Source organism: Puntigrus tetrazona, chromosome 23 (genome assembly GCF_018831695.1).
Source record: "Puntigrus tetrazona isolate hp1 chromosome 23, ASM1883169v1, whole genome shotgun sequence".
Lineage (NCBI taxonomy): Eukaryota > Metazoa > Chordata > Actinopteri > Cypriniformes > Cyprinidae > Puntigrus > Puntigrus tetrazona.
The window spans coordinates 14,008,082-14,025,607 of NC_056721.1; the positions used below are offsets into that span (position 1 = coordinate 14,008,082).

The 17,526-nt window shown below is 37.9% G+C and overlaps 2 protein-coding genes across 2 annotated transcripts; one reads left to right on the top strand and one right to left on the bottom strand.

The window, feature by feature from the left end:
• The first annotated feature begins 138 nt into the window (after window positions 1–138).
• szrd1 (SUZ RNA binding domain containing 1) lies at window positions 139–4,798 on the top strand. Its single transcript, XM_043224174.1, has 4 exons — window positions 139–287; window positions 1,841–1,890; window positions 1,971–2,240; window positions 3,092–4,798. The coding sequence occupies exons 1-4, from the start codon at window positions 237–239 to the stop codon at window positions 3,204–3,206; spliced, it is 486 nt and encodes a 161-aa protein (XP_043080109.1). The 5' UTR covers window positions 139–236; the 3' UTR covers window positions 3,207–4,798.
• Window positions 4,799–5,165: 367 nt separating this feature from the next.
• On the bottom strand, window positions 5,166–17,445 carry atp13a2 (ATPase cation transporting 13A2). Its single transcript, XM_043224162.1, is given in 30 exon segments — window positions 5,166–5,565; window positions 5,649–5,821; window positions 6,146–6,297; window positions 6,385–6,608; window positions 6,724–6,820; window positions 7,728–7,880; window positions 7,966–8,045; window positions 8,152–8,244; window positions 8,375–8,559; window positions 8,755–8,879; window positions 9,426–9,537; window positions 9,670–9,826; window positions 10,325–10,432; window positions 10,892–11,098; window positions 11,903–12,091; window positions 12,278–12,324; window positions 12,439–12,549; window positions 13,032–13,193; window positions 13,296–13,427; window positions 13,514–13,580; window positions 13,673–13,807; window positions 13,973–14,014; window positions 14,016–14,043; window positions 14,121–14,198; window positions 14,299–14,378; window positions 14,460–14,529; window positions 15,057–15,115; window positions 15,221–15,388; window positions 15,467–15,564; window positions 17,278–17,445. Coding segments are annotated over 30 exon segments (3,519 nt in total). The 5' UTR covers window positions 17,297–17,445; the 3' UTR covers window positions 5,166–5,397.
• Between the last annotated feature and the right edge of the window lie 81 nt (window positions 17,446–17,526).

Sequence of the window (17,526 nt, forward strand, 5' to 3'; positions counted from 1 at the left end):
CGGGCTGGTTGGTGTTAACGTCAAACCCTATATATAGAAATAGAGGCTATATATATGATTTTTGCCATTTTTATAATGAATTTCTGACGTCCACACGTTCCAGCATGGCGACTCTGTCCTCCCTGCGGCAGATGGCGCCAATGCGCCTCACTAAACGACTCTCTGACGCTGTAGAAGGAAAATGTGCGTTAGCGTGTGGACTGAGGGAAGCCCCTAGTTAGCCAAGAGTGGAAAACATGGATGATGAGGAGGTCGCCGAGAGTTGGGAAGAGGCCGCCGATAGCGGGGTAAATATGCAATAGCTGCGCTTTCATTCTTGCTTCCATTCTTGCTTCTTTTCAACGTAGACAGCCTCGCGTGGAGCATTAGGCTGATTCATACCACCGGCCTCATGCTAGCGCGCTCATCGCACGCCTGTATATTTAGAGTTGGGCGGTAGGCCGCAGTTAAAGGGAAACTGGTCCCAAATCAGATGTGGGATATCTGTTATTTTAAACCAGAGGGTAAAACAGAGGCGACGTTGAAAATGCCAGTTGGTGAAGCGACACGTTCGCGTGTCACGCAAAACAATTTGTGTTCTAATCAAACGACGTAACGTTATGAAATGAAACTGCCTGCTAACTAAGTTAATGCTAGTTAGCCGGGGCAACTTCTGATAAATAAAAAGGGTGAAATCTTTCTTTGCCACCGCGTAAGAAACCAAAGATGGCTGCCGAATTCGCCGAGACCTGTTGGGTGTCGTAGGGAAGGGACTGTGTCTTTTTGATACGTCTAAAATTTGATAAGTTTGTTTTACGCGGAAACGCGATTTCAGAGCAGCGGAATATCGTGGTGGGATAGTCTCCATTCAGACAGTCAACAGGCGGTTTTCACAAGTTTTCAGTTCGTCTTGGGTCCTGTTATAAAGTATACTGCGGGGACAGCGTATCTGCAAATCCACATATCTTTGTTTAGTAAAGTATCCGTAGAGATTCAGATGAAATATGGAAGGTTTATCGATGTTCGCGTAACTTTCGGATACAGATGTGTGCATCTTGTTTGCGATGCTATCGTTTTGTAGATTTAATTTTTACACAATTGTTTACTCGACATTTAAATAAGAAGAAAAAACGTGAGTCGCATTACTGACTTTTTCTCGTCCGTAGAGCAGAATAGATGATGTAAAAACCGGTCTCCGTTGCGGTTTTTTGGGGATTTTCTTCAGTAGAACGAGAGCGAATCATTCCTGTCATTGTCAGTCTGCCTGACATGTGCGGTTTTTTTCGGTAAAATAACGTAATTCGTAGCTTCGCAACAAAATTAGAATTTTTATTTTGGTTGAAAATTTCTTTTTAATATGTCCATACATGAAAAGTTAATTAGTTTAAGTTCATTATTCATATGGCGTCTCTTTAAGTGCCAAATTTAAATATATATATATATATATATATATATATATATATATATATATATATATATATATATATATATATATATATGAGAGAAAGAGCATGCTAAATGTTATCATGTATCGTGAGACTTTTTAGGCTGTGTCAGAGTTTGTCTGGCAGCAACAACACCACCCCAGCTATTAGGTTTTGTAAACACCTTTCCCTCCACTTGAACGTTTTCCCCAAGTCTCTGTTTAGAAAAGCCTCATATTGTCTATCTACTCAAGCAGCACTCTGTAATTCGGCCCTGTCATTAATTTAGCCACCGCACTAAGGATATATAAATAACTTTGAAATTGAAAACTTGCTGCTGCTTCAGAGGCCCCTCCTTGAAATGGCCCGTCTGTGCTGTTTTATAATGTTACTTTATGCTGTATTCTTCCGGCGTTAACTTTTTGCGTTTGGTCTAGGAAATGGAAAGGAGACTAGAGGAAAAGCTTCGAATCAGTCAGAAAGAAAGGTATGTCTTGTCACCCTCGAGCCCATATTTTGCTCAGTGTAGCTTGCTTCACTTTAATAATTTTTTTGATGCTCTTCCAGACTTTCAAGTGGCAGTTCAAGCCGTTCTCCGATGAGGACAGCGATCGTAATCCAGGATGACTCCCTCCCCGCAGCACCCCCTCCTCAGATTCGTATTTTAAAGCGACCCTCCAGTAATGGATCTTTAGGATCATCTGTGACGCAGACTCGACCCTCCCCACAAGTAAAATCCTTAGCTCAGCGAGAGGCAGAATACGCAGAGGCCAGGAAGAGAATCCTTGGTAGTGCTACTCCTGATGACGCACCACAGGAGAGATCCAATTCAGACCGGTAAAATACTGACACACTCAGTAGAGGGAAACTCTCATGGTTCTGGAAACTAAAACTGATTGATGAAACTACTTGGATTTTGGGAAGATTCTTGATTTTATTACTATTATAGCATAGCACTATTAAAAAGCGGCTTTAAAAAATGTAAATGAATCCAAAGATTTATAATTCACACAAATGCTGTTTTTTAGACATTTCTATTCATTAAAAATGGAAATGGACTGTTTACAGAAAACTGTTAAGCAGCACAACTGTTTTCAACAGTAAGAAATGTTTAAGCAGCTAATCAGTGTATTACAGTGATTTCTGAAGGACAATGTGAGACTGAAAACACTGCCATCACAGCAGTGAGTTACCATTTAAAATATAAATTAAAAATCTGAAATAAAAAAATCATTATTGCTATATGAAAACAATATTACTGTGTTTTTGATCAAAAATATGCAGGCTTGGTGAGCACAGGATTTCTTTTAAAAACATTTTCAAGTCATACTGTCTCAAACGTGTGTGTGTGTGTGTGTGTGTGTGTGTGTGTGTCCCGCCAGCGGTGGTGAGTGGGGCCTAAAAAATCTAAACTGTTGATAATTAAGACCGTTTAGGTTTTTTTGGTAGATAAAAAAAAAATAGTGAATGGGTTTTTATCATTGTAGTGTGATCGTGTCCATACACTGAGACACATTTATAGGCAGACATAATTTAAAAGTGAATTTTGCATCCAACTTTGAAATCTCTGCGGAGACTTCCAGAACCAAGGCTGAGTCCATTTTGTTATTCACGAATGGCTGCTTTAAGACATGAATGCATGCTACATTTTCGATTGTACATTTTATACGTTGTCTATCCTCAATCAGATCCCCACGCGGAAGCAGCCATACACTTTCAGAGGAAAACAGATCAGGAAACCATGTGGTTCGACAGCCAGCAGGTCCAGATGGCACACAAGGCTTTCACCACCAGCGCAGATAGGAATAGCAGCCTTTCCTGGGAGAACGGGAGAGGTGATAGTGGGTCTCCCAGAACACTGTTGAAATTCAAATCATTTTTATCAATATTTAGGATGTGGGATGTTTTTCAAATAAGTATAAAACCCTCTTGAATCCAGCACGGCATGTGTGGAATGTAACTGGGGATAGAAACACGATCTCGAGGAGCGGATGGGGAACGTTCCCTGCTTTTACACTGTGATGAGGACCTCGCTTCCGGACACTGCTCACTGTGATGTCCAGCCCCTAGCCCTCAAAATCAAAATGAAAATAGAGAGAAATGAAACCGAACTGCAGAACTATTGTCCCTTCCTCGCGTAACGCAGCCAGCCTGTCATGTCAAGCCCTCTGAAGAGACATTTGAAACGAGATAACAAGTGCTGGATGTGCTAGAACCGATAAAAGGATAGTAAGAGGCACCAGCTTCCTTCAGCAATAATTCTAGAAATATCACAAATTATTCAGACCTCCCTTGCTCACTTTTCTCCCAAGCTTTTGTATTGCTTGTGTTCGTCTTTTGTTTTAATTTTGGTTACTACTCGCTCGGTCTGCTAATTGCCATATGTTTTTAAATGGGTAAGAAACAGGGGAGGGTATGTTGTGGAAACTCAAGCTGACTTTGTTCTTTATTGTTTACGGTTATCTTTTTTTTTCTTTTTTTCTTACGTTGTTTTACTCATGGGTCTTCCTCTGACTGTCCTGATTTCTACATAAAGTAAAAAAAAAGAATAAAAACAAGAACTAGTAGAAAATTAAACGAGTGCAGCAAATCGCATTTTTAAACCGTTTCTATGCCTTTTTATATGATTTGAAAAGGTTCTTTTCAGACCTGTGCATTTTAAGTGAAATCCAGTGGAAAGATGACTCGTGTAAATATTTGTTGTGCTGGGAAGAACTGAAGGGAGTGAAGCCAGGGGATTTTAGCTGGCTCCCCTCGCCTCATTTCTTTATCGAATCTGCTGTTGGCCATTTTCTTCCTTTTTTTTTTTTTTTTTTTTCTTATGTAGGAACTCAGGTTGTTGTGAGGAAATCTGAGGGAATGAATGAAGTTGTGTATCAGTGGATAGGTTTTTAACTAAATGATGGTGCAATGTAAAGCTTACATGAAGTATGGCTTCTAGATCATTTGAAAAACATGTATGACTGGATTACAGAATATCCTATAAGAGATTTAACGTTTATTAAAACCTAAGAAGTGTGTGTGTGTTGCACCGGTGGCTTAACAACACAACTTTAATGGAGTGTTAAGTTGACCTAGTTGCTTTGGCTCTTGCAATACAGTGTCTATACATGAAGAGCCATACTACCTTTCTTGACTGTAACTTCCTGCTTTTTTTTTTTTTTTTTTTTTTTTTTTTTAATTTCCTTCCTAAAACTTCCTCTCCTGTACTATCCATAAGTGATATCTGCCTCCTGCAGTTTATGGAAATACCCTTTAATCTGATATGTCATTGTTCACCCATTGTGCTGTAACAAATCAGACCAGACAGGTTTGTCGTGGCCTGCCTGAGAACACAGAAATCTGCCTGTAAATACTTTTCAAAATGCCCATTTAATAAAGACTTTTTAAATAACGCCTCTGGAGATTATTTTTCAAAATATTTTAGAGAGGAAATTTTTGCATTATACATCTTGTCCTCTTCTGGTTGCCACTATGTGTCAAAATTTGCCGCAAAGTGTCTCATTACAGTTAATGTTGATAAATGTTGCAGTAACTTAGAAAAAAAATCACTTTTATGTGGTAACACGGCTGTGCATGCACTGTGACATTTTGAGAAAAATTATATATTGATTATCAGTTAATCGCCCAGCCCTGGATTAAATTTAAGCTCTAAATGAAAATTCTACCCTATTTAATAAATGCATATTGATATTTTGTAAATTTATCCACAGCCGGGGGGGGGTATGTTTCCACCCCTTGTCTAAATCAACCGGGACACCCTTTCAAAATACTTCAAGGTTTTTATTCTTCATTCATGTTTTATATTAGAAATACCATCACAAACAGTTCATTCTTAATGCTGCATGATGAGTTTTGTGCCATATATAATAGGCAGACAAGGACAACACCTGCTACTCATACCTCACTAGTGCACCGAGAGGTGGTATCAGATCTTTGGCAACCCTGGATATTTGATTCGGAAGAGCTGAAATTGTAAAGCAGGAGGTAGGTGTTAGCTAACACCGATGACGGAGCACTGTGTTGGAAACAAGGGTTGGTTTAGAGGCGGCCATGAGGGCGTTTCTGCGAGCTCTACGTCCAAGCGTTTGTACTGCTTTTTGGACTTGCGTTTTCCTCTGGGGTTGCGAAGGCAGTTCAGGGCTCCTTGGTCAATAAGAAACTGCGAAGAGAAACGGCTTTGCGGTTACTGATATCTGTAGCGCGTTTCAAATGCTGTGTGGTAATATGCGCGTTCGTCTTTACCTCGAGCATGTAGCATATGAAGAAGTTGAGCGCAGCTACAGCCACCAGCAACAGTTTATACTTCATATCGTTGATGTCATAGAGCTGCAGGACTTGATGGATGATGGTGTGACGAAAAAGGACCAGCCAGCTCATAAGCGCAAAGAAGACCAGCAGAGCACCTACAAACAAAACTAAGAGAAAACATAAGTTAAACATAAATATTAGGCTTAGCCCACGGTTAGCATTTCCTTTAAAAATCACTAAAATTATAAAATGGCTATTGAGACTGAGAGATGAAAATTATATAAAAGTTATATTATATTTTAGTCAACTAAAACATAAATTTAACCTGATCCCAAACTGCCATCAAAAACTATTAAAATCATCTGGATTCAGTCAGATTTATTGAACATCGTTTGTTTATTCCATTGTTTTATGTTGCTTCATAAAAGCCTAGATTTATAATAATAATGCGGTCAAGTGTTAAACGGCAAGGTCAAAGCTTAAATTCTTACAATTGTAATACAGTGGTTTTTTGTAAGGATATCCTTTGGTTATCACAACAGACATGATGATGTACTGGAATCCCGATAAGGCAAATACGCTTGTGTCCTCCATGTTGGGCAAGTTCGCAGCCCCCGTCACAGTGGAATTTAGAGGCACATACCTGAAAACAACCGTAGTTATAAAACAACAGTTGTATACAAAGCTGCAGAGATTTATGTTTCCTAAAATCTAGGTGTTAGCTGCTTACCAGTCTTGTGATACAGTGATAAGCAGGGCAGACACCTGGGCTAGGATCAGCAGCACGGTGTGCAGCAGTAAAGTAGACAGGACTGGGAGAGACAGAAGACTGGCAGCGGGTCGCCGGGGGTGGAGCTCATCGCTGGGACCTCCCCGTCCCATCACTATAGCCAAAACGGTCACCAAAACCAAATCAAAGAAGAGGAACTGCAAGTCTCCCAAGTTTGTTTTCTCCTACAAACGACAAAATAAGCCACATAATTAACATGCCATAATTACGTCAGTGTATAGTTGGATATTCAATTTAGCTGATTACATTTTTTTTTTAAATTGACAGCCAAACACTCACAGTGTAGAGAATAAGTACAGAGGCAAACTGGATCAGGCTGTACAAAGCCATGTACTTGAAAAGACTGAATGATGTCACCAGTGAACACCTGCCTTCCCTGTTTTTTAACAAATTACACATTAGATTTTATAATAATAATAATAATAATAATAATAATAATAATAATCAACAATCCCCATCATAAGTTACTAATTATTATTATTGTAAATACAAACAAAAACATTGTTTTACATATTATACATTGTATTATACATTGATATTATTATAGAAATAAATATTATATAAATATTATATAATAATAACAACTTAAACACAATATTAAATACATTATTATTATTATTATTAAATACAATAATAATTGTTGCTGTAATTATTATAAATTGTATATAATAATTTATAAATACATAAGATTACAAAACAGCAATATAAATTATTATAATACCTTAGGTCAAGGATACAATATTTAATAAATTGTTTATCATTATTACTATTATTTACAACAATTTATTAAATGTAATTAACAACAACAAATTATAATGAATAAAATATATATTGATTAAATTGTATATTGACAAAATACATATATTGATCTTAATATAATACCTTATATTAAGTGACCCTGGACCACAAAACCAGTCATAAGTGTCAATTTTTCAAAAGTTAGATTTATACATCATCTGAAAGCTTTCCACTGATATATGGTTTGTTAGGATAGGACAATATTTGCTCAAGATACAACTATTTAAAATCTGGAATCTGAGGGTGCAAAAAGAATATCAGCTTTAAATGTATATTACTAATCAAAAATTAAGTTTTATTACATTTACAGTAGGAAATTCACCAAAAAATCTTGGAATATGGAATATGATCTTTAAGTAATATGCTAATGATTTTTGGCATACAATGTCATTGCTACAAACATACCCCATCGACTTACGGTTTTGTGGTCCAGGGTCACATTTATTATTAAATTTCTACATAAAATCTGTGCATTTGTTATTTACTTGATGAGTAGAGGCACGCAGCTAATGTTGTTAGACTTGGATGTGAAAGGAGACGCCACAGACGCCTCAGCCTCAGACAACGACACACCCACATCAGCGGCCCTCAGTGCTCCGCAGTCATTGGCTCCATCGCCACACATGCCCACCCTGTAACTACACGCTCAATGTTACAAAGCCCCGCTAACAAACTACACATGGCTCTCGAAGCAATGTACAACACCACAAACACTGGACTCACTTGAGTTTCTGCAGTGCTTTGACCAGCTGGGTTTTCTGGTCTGGGGTCATGCGGGCGTACACGGTTCCCCTCATCAGAATCTGCAACACAAAAACAACGAGCACCGTCACTCTCCAGAAAATGCATTTGTGCACACGGGTCTAAAATTAGAACGGATCAATGCTCCTAAAACTTAATCTAAGTCACCTTGGGCAGATATTCAGGGAAATGATCACAAAGTGCTGCAAAGGACATTCCATTTATAGCCAAATGATAGCCGGCACCGTTTTGGTAGAGATCCTTGCGGTACAGGAAGAGGACATATTAATCTTTTTGCTGTTGTGAATTAATAAAAACTCTGCGTAGACACTACTACGTGATATGTCAGTGGTAACATTTGTAAAGCACTTAAAAGGTCAAATAAGCAAACCTGCGCTGGAATATCAATAGCCTCCTGAGTATTAATGGTGGTTACTGCACCATCTCCTTGATGAAACTGCAGCGAGGCCATTGGACTGGCGGTAGGGGGCGATGCGTGAACAAAAATAACCTTCTCATGTGACGGCACCATTCCACACGCACGTGCTACATTCACAGCCGTGAGAATATTGTCACCTGATAGAGCAGAAAAACAGCATGACCAATCGTTTTCGCTTGAACGCTTTATTTTGTGTCCATAAAGATACCGAGAAGCCAACATAAACAATTATTGGAATGTATAGTGACAATGTAACTAGGCCTTAAGCAAATCGTGGTTATAACTGCACACTATAAGGTTTTTTAGATTACGCTTGTTATTTTTGGACGTACCTGTAACCATAACAGGCCGTAATTGTGCCAGTTTAAGTGTGCGAATGACTTCTGCGCTCTCTGGCTTCACCTGGTTCTTCATTACTAACAGGCCCAGGAAGCTCATGTTTTTCTCCACCTCCACCCTGCAAGTCAACATTTACTGTGAACATGAGGAAGCAGGCATGCATCCGTCTTTTTTTACAGATCTATTTATTATGAATAATAAGTTAAATACAGCAATTATCAAATGTTTGTGGTCAGTAGCCTTTTTTAAACAACATTTTTACATTTACTCAACAAGGATGCATTAAAGAAATATTTTAAGTATAATTAATTAATTAATAACAAAACAAAAAATACTTCAGCGGTAATTCAAGCAAGAATGTATTAAATTAAATTAATGATAGCAATAACATTTTCAATGTTAAAAAAAAATATTTCAAATCATATTCATACTAAAATAAAAAAGTATAATAATTTCCACAAAAATATTAAGCAACACAACTGTTTTCGAAGTTAACATGTGATACTTAAACACTACATTAAAGTGCTATTTAAGTAGCATTTTAAATAGTAGTAATAATAATATTTCACGTTTTACTGACTTAACAGAAACAGCATAACAGAAACAAATCTTACCAATCCCCAATCTTTGAATGCTTTATTGTTTTTGAAACAAAACAGCTGACCTTTCGACAGTGCTTAGGTTAGTCTCCTTAGTGAGATGCTTGTAGGCAAATCCAAGTACCCTGAAGCCCTGGCTGGCATACTCCCGGAGAATGGGTGAAAAATGAGATGGCACTGTCACAAGGAGAGCACAAAGACAGAACAAAACTGAGTGCGAAAATAAATAGGCAGTGTTCCACACGCTCCTGCTCTTTCTTCTCAAGGTGGTAAAAGAACCAGGACAAGGTTTAAGAGTCAGGTCCTCACCACTTTCTCTAAGGCACAAGCTGGCAACTATTTCAGGTGCTCCTTTAAGGAACGCCACAGGAGACGCTCCACCTGGACCCACGGTCACAACACTCATCCTTTGCAAAGAAGAGGAAAATGGGAATCGCCGTATGATCGCCACTGGCTGACTGACAGACTGAAAAACAGGAGGAGGACAGGAACATCATGATTAAAACATTATCCTTATCCAGTATCTGTGGGATGAAGATAGTTCAAACAAAAATGAATATCATCTACATGCCGTTACAAACCTCTGGACTAGATAATTTGAAGAATGTTGGGGTCCAAACAGCACTAACTTTGAATTGTATAAACAAAAGAAGTTTTAACTAATATATATATATATATATATATATATATATATATATATATATATATATATATATATATATATATATATATATATATATATATATATATATATATATATATATATATATATATATATACACACATATATAAAATCTGTTGTCTTCTTTTGTGTTCCACGGCAGAGATGAAAGGCATTCAGGTTTGGCTGAAGTAAAAAATTATGATTTTTTTTTTTTGTTGAGCTTTAGTTCATAATCAGGCTCCAACATTTCCTTTTGTGACACAGTGACCATTTTCTTGTTTTGTATATGAATCAACTTACATTTCCTTGTGACAGGAGGTCAGATGCAGGAGGTCTCATCACTGCTAGCACTCTGTGTTTGCCAAATTCAGAATCAAGTGCCATCTCATTCTCTGGCTCTGTCAGTTCCTGCAAAATGACATAAAACCAATTAATCAAAACACAGATTCATATATATCTGTCATATGTAAAAGACTTAAAGAAATGAGATGCAAATAGCTAAAATCATTACTATCCACAATGTTGTTCCAAACCTGTATGACTTTATTTGTTTAATGGAACCCAAAAGGACCAGTTACCTTTACGCTGTTTTTTGTCACTTCTGAAATTTGTCAAACGCTGTTCAATTTCAACGTATTGACCAGAGCTACTGATATGTATCTTATTCTGAACAGTTAGTCATCACTGATGTCCACTGTATAAACAAAACAGACATTTCTTAGATTGTCTTTCATGTTCCACGTAAAAAAAGGATGCATGCAGGTTTGGAATGACATGGCGGTGAATAGATAAGGAAACTTTACATTTACATATTTGGCTGAACTCTCTCTTTAGGAACATAAAAGGCTGTGAGAAACCAGCTATTACCCATCCAGTAGATTCTATCATTTTGAGCTCCAGTGGGTCTCCGAGCGCTTGACCCCCCAGCAAAGCCAAACAATGGCAGGAGGCAAGTGCAGAGAGCATCAGTCCAGGAGGGAGAAAAAGAGGGTCAGGGACCAACTCACTAAATACTGCTCCACTCACTTCCATCACGCCCCACACATCTAGACCCTCCTCTGTAAGAGTGCCGGTCTGAAATGATCACAGAATTCAGTCAATATATTATATGGTGATATGATATGGTATATAATACAACGCTTTCATTGAACTAAATGCTAAGAAAATTTCACTCTAACAAGTATACACACACACACACACACACTATTATATATATATATATATATATATATATATATATATATATATATATATATATATATATATATATATATATGGATGTTAGACAGCAGCACATATAGAGAGTTCTCATCATTTGACAGGATGTTTAGTAAGAAAGCAGAGATGATAAGCAAATAAAAGCAGAGATCTTATCAGTCAGGGCTAAACCTCTCTTGCACTATGCTGCAACCTCTAACAAACTTATTTATTTCACTTTGAAACTACATGATGCTTGCAAGAATTAAATAATATGTTTAATAATGAAGGGATTTATTTAGAATAGATAGCTTTTGCTCTCGCTACATCCTAAAAGTCCTTAAAAAAAATCTCTCTTTTGTTGAAAAAGGTGCATTTGTTGTTTTTAATTAACCATGTTAATTAGATTATGTGCAAGGGCCAGTGACGTGGGGTAAAGAAGATGTCTATTGGACTAGCACAGGGCAACGATGGGCAACCATTGCACAAACAGAAGTCTGCACTGAGCAATAAAACTAAGTTTATTTTAACAACCTGAATGTTTGGCTTTGAATAGACAAATATAGGATTAAGCAAAGGCTTAAACCTAATATGCCTGTGTTTAACCTTCCCTCCACAAGATATGAATCATCAGCACAGCATTTATAATGAAGCGATAAAGACAGTACCTTGTTCTCTCACCTTATCAAAACAGAAAAGTGATGTCTTGCCACAGATATTAATGCGAGGTGGGCTGATGCAGAACACCCCGTGACGCTTCAGCCGATTCTGGGCGTAGATAGTGGCTGTAGTTAAAGCAGCAGGAAGAGCAGGTGGAACTATTATTGTCACAATATCCAGAGACCGGATGACTAGGTCCTGCCAGTTTGTCTGATGACAGAAAAAGTGGATGCACAGTGAAATTAAAAGAATCCTGACAATTTGTAACAGTTTTTATTACGAAAGCATCTGAAACCTAATTTCTACAGAAAAGAATCTTTAACTAACACTAGAGGGAAGTACTTAAAAGTACTAAAAAAACACACACAAAAAAAGTTTGAGGTTAAAACTACTTACATTGCTCTTTGAAAGTATCACAATGCTATAAATAGTGCCGATCAGAGCTGAAATACAGACATTCACATCAATGAAGGCACATATTCTGCATTATGAGACTAACAGAAACAAATTTCATTATTTCGCATATATACACAAAGCTTGAAAATAACCCAGCTTACCCATAAGTCCTAGAAATAGTAGGAACTTCATAGCATCCTTGTAGAAGCGAAAGTCTAATGGCTGAGGGTAAAGGATAGAGCTAATAAGATCTCCTTTGGCAGTAAAAAACCCTGAGGAACATAAACGGAAGTTGCTTTCATGAGAAAAAAAAGAAAGCAAGAAAGAAAGCAAAAATGAAAGTCATTTTATGGCTTTTCTGTCGTCTACATACTCTACTGTTCAAAAGTCTCTAATGCTCATCAAGGGCTGCATTCATTTGGTAAAATATAGTGAAAATAGTAATACTTGGAACTAATATCACAGTTTAAAATTCCTTTTAATTCAAGATTTTTTTTTTATCAGTACTGAAATCAGTATGTTTAATATTTTTCTGGAAACAGCAAGAAATTCATTCTGGATTCTTTGATAATTAGAAAAACAGAATATACTTAAAATAGTAATATTTTATATCATTAAATCACTAATAAGGAATTAAATGCATTCTTGCACAAGATTAATAATTGTAATCTTTATTCAAATTTATTACCAAACGTTTGAACGGTAGTGTACAAATCAACGACGACAAAAATAAAAACATTTATTTCTAAGTCACCTGTTCGTGTTACAACAGCAACAGCCCCATTCCCAGCAGACCTGCCTCCTTTGGCTTGGATGAGCTGTGTGCCACAAAACAAAGTGTGTCTGCGTTGAGACTCTGGACTGTACGCGGCTTCAGACACAGACAATGGCATCTTCATCACTGGTATGCTCTCACCTGTCAGCGAGCACAGAACAAAAAGTTAGAACAGAGAGACGGAAAAGCATCTAAACGCATGTAGATTTACTGCAATGCATGTTTTCAGAGGTGGTCCCTCACCAGTCAGCATGCTTTCATTCACCATGCACTCCCCTGCCAGCAGGGCAGCGTCGCAGGGCAGAAGCAAGCCCTCGGCTGGAATCACAATACAGTCCCCTGGAACCAGCTCCTCAGAACTCAAACACTCTTCCTCTGGAAATCAAACAAACAAATAAAAATAGCAAAAAATAGCAACATTGGAAACACTGCTCATTTCTGTCTATGATAAGCAGCTTCACCTCCCGTGTCTCTGCGTACGGTCACGTTCACAATCAGCTGAGCCATGCGGCGAAGAGTGGTGCTTTGCTGGAGACACAAAACGCGATCCCACACCATTTAAATTCACGAAACAACAAAAGAGCTCTGAACGCTTAACCATGCAAATTATATTTTTATACCTTACGGATCTCATAAAGGGACACGCCGATTGAAATTAAGGATATGATTAGGATGCAAGCGGCATAATAATAGTATCTGTCTGACATCCACAGAATGATGCTGAACACCTGAAATATGTAGAACGGATTGAGAACCTGAAAAAAAAAACAACAACAACAAATAAATAAATAAAAACACAGAAAAGATCAATATGTGAACCTTTCACAAAGCATTTCATTTGCAAATCAAGTGAATGCCGCTGTTAAATTAACATGCAATATATTGATTTTACAAAAAAAACCAATGGAGAAGAGGTCTACCTCCTCAAAGAGAAGTTGTAAATAAGACTTCACAGGTACGTCTGATGATATTGGCCCCAAAAATCTGCTTTCTGTAGGACAAAGAATGTGTAAGGCAAAAAGCAGTTACGTTCATTGTTCATTTAGGCATTAAAAGGGTACAACAGACCTTGTGCTCTGGTCTGCTTTACTCAGTCCTTGCTGTCGGCCATGCAGGTCAGCGCAAGTCCAACCTTCACTGAGAATGCTGGAGACAGAAGATCATTTACTACCTCACAATTTCAGACAGCTTTAGAACCATTGAGAGAGGAAACCAACACATACATAAAAGACACATGAAACAGTACCTTGCTTTGCAAAAGGATCCTTTTCTGGCAATCCATATGTAGCGCATGCCCTCAAAAATATAGTATCTGAGCAATGTTTTCTAGATGAAAGAAAAACAATATACGATCAAGCAGACTCAAAATGTACAATACACCCTCTGTTTAGACTGCCCGTGTGTTACCTTTTCACTGTGCAGCTGTACAGTGTCTCTCCATTCATTCTCATCCACTTCTCCTACTGCCAGCTCCAAACTGGAGAAGTTCAAGAGTTAAATGAATAGCTCTAAAAATGTTACACAATAATCTATAAATATATAATTAATGTAGAAACAATTAAATAAAAGTAATTAATTTTTAATTACATTTTTTTAAAATTAAAAACAGAATAAATGCATGCGAGTATAACAAATATTTCCATGACAGAAATAAATGTTTTTAAATTATATATTACCATTTAAACAGTATAGACTTTTAGATTTATGTTATAATGAAAACATTTTGTAATGGGATTAAAATGAAAAAATTAAACATTTTGTTTACCTTTTTTTACAAACTTTCAATTTTGGAGGTAAAATGAAATAAAAATAAAAATATAAATATAAATATAGCGCTATGTTATAGGTTTGTACCTTCACAACTGACAGTAAAACGGAAGTTACAAATTATTTTAAAAGCAAAGAAGGAGTTAACAAGCAGCTGGTTCCTTTACGAAAGAAACTTTTATAGCACATAAATACAAAAAGGAGAAACATGAGTAATACATGCACTGCTGGCCTCACCTGCCTTCCTCAATCTCCTCAGTAAGCACATCTACAACGAACTGCTGTCCATATCGGTCCTATCATAAACAAACAAAAAAATACCCCTCCTTATTATGAAAAAGCTGTGATTCGCTGTATATAACAACCAGCATCTAAAGTCTCAGTTAAACGAGCTTCAATACCTTTAACAGTAAAACATCTGCCAATGAGACAGGACAGGATTTGCAGCGGGCCAGGATGCCGAGGCGAGGGCGCCAGTTGAAGAGCACTAAGAGCAGGCCTAAAGAACACACCGCCCCAATACGGCACAACCACACCCTCCAGCACACCCATCTGTACCCCTGAACATCCTTAGAAACAAGTCACACGATAAAATGACCAGCTCCGGAATAACTAAAAACTTTAAAAACATTTTCACAACATGGTACCATATGCGAGACGTCACCGAGCTCCTCGGGTCTTGGATCCTTTATGAGGGGTTCTGTGTCTGGGGAGGTCACCCCATCCAGCCCCGGACCACAGCTCCCTAAAACACAAGATCCGCAATTAGTCCTGTTGAGCAGTGGTTGCTCAAGACATTAATGCAAACACACTTTATAGCCCGTGTAGCGTGCACTCCCTTTTTGTAAATACAAGAATAGGCTCTACCGTCAATACATGGCGTCAGTAGGGTACACCACTGCTTGTAATGTTCATATCAAACACATCCACGCTGTAACTGACATGCTGGCACTGTCACGCTGGGCAAAACTAAGGTTTGATAAGAGGTTTTAAAAGGTTAAGGACGAGAAACTAGAGTTTTTCCTTTTTTCGGGTCATGCGCTTGCTTTGCGATGTTTCCACACAAACAAAAATGCTGACTTTCACTTCACAAACGCTTCCTTCGTACAAAAGTGAGAAACCACACAACTACAAACTGTTGCCACAAACAACTCGGTTTTTTCAGCATTCCAAGATTTAATGGCATCTTCAGACACTACAATAGACACATAAAATATTCATACGGGCTTGCTGAAGAATATTGGTGAGAAACGAGCTATTTTAGCAGCAGAACCTGGACAGTACAATAAAAACAAAACAGAACACGTTGCTGTTTAGAGAATATTTTATAAAGGGGCGACGGCGAAGCTTAGACCTTTGAAGGTTAAAGAGGAGAAAAAGCGGACTGAGGTTTATCTTCAGAAAACAAAGGAGGGGAATGTGTTAATGGATCGTAATGTCCATTATGATACAGAGCCTGAAATACAGGTTCAGCTAGCTGAGTAAAGCAGAGCACAGGCGAGGGGAAAATACAGCAGAAACCCAATACCCATCACATTATTGTGAAGTCAACTGACTTTAACTTAACATAAATGTCAAATACGGCATATTACAGCACGGGACAGTTTTAACCCTAACAATTACGTGCGCTAAACAAATACAGGTGTTTTTTCAAGAAAGGCAAAAAGATCTTACCACCCTTAGGTCTTTTTCCTGATGCAGGTTCCTACCAAAACGTCTAATAATAAACGATTCGCCGCGACACTTGTCTACGACATCACGGTTCCTTTTGGATGAAATATCTACAGTAATCCGGCATGTGAAATAGGAAATGCAAAAGTTCAGGTAAACCAAAGCAAGCACGACGAAAACTCCGCCTACCTGTCTCTAAGCCCGCGGCGAGCTTCTCGCGAACTCACTTCCGCCGTTAATAAACTATACTATATATTGATTATTATTATAGGGTTTGATAGCGTTAAATAAAGTTTAACTTTACCCTAGCTCGTAGAACCTAAAAAGGCAATTATATTCATACTTACATCTACACCAGTGCGAAAATGTAGTTTGTACGTTGTAATAAAGTGTTATGAAAATCGAGCCTCTTTCGTACGGGCGCTTATTTAAAAACGCGTAATTGTTAATCACGAACGGAACTAGCAGACTGGACGTCCGTACAGCTTGCAACACCGCATGACCTCGGATTATGTTTAATCATAATTAATCAAACTTCCCAGATTCAAACCGACTAAAACAAAGACGCGTGACAGCCTACAGACGCAACAAAAACCTGAGATTTTGACAGCCACGCACGCTGTCAGCAAACAAATCAGATGAACACACGCACGCCTTTTATTCAGATTTTGCGAGAAAGTCACTTACAGCTCGTCAACACATGAAATGATCATCTGAACTGCAGTCAAGCAGACCTAACGGGATGTGTTTCGCTCAAGTTAGACATGCACAGACGAACTGCACTTACCCATACCCGGTGAATCCATTTATGCACTATAACGTGAGCGCTAAGGCCCATGCTTTTAATCTAGGGACATCATTTGTATCACACATGACCGAAGAAGCGGTTTGGGATTCAAGTGTCAGCTCTCTGAACGTGACGCCATGGCCTTTCTTCCTTTACGATCTTTTGTAATCTCACCCGTTCAACACCGCCACCTTGAGGACACCACGAGAAGTAGCTTCTCAAAATCTAATTTATCTGCAGAAGCATGCA

Excerpts from the sequence above, each read along its gene's own strand:
- szrd1 (XM_043224174.1), top strand. The coding sequence starts at position 237 with ATGGATGATGAGGAGGTCGCCGAGAGTTGGGAAGAGGCCGCCGATAGC. Across the intron at positions 1,891-1,970 it reads CGAATCAGTCAGAAAGAAAG|ACTTTCAAGTGGCAGTTCAA; the intron begins GTATGTCTTGTC and ends ATGCTCTTCCAG. Across the intron at positions 2,241-3,091 it reads GAGAGATCCAATTCAGACCG|ATCCCCACGCGGAAGCAGCC; the intron begins GTAAAATACTGA and ends ATCCTCAATCAG.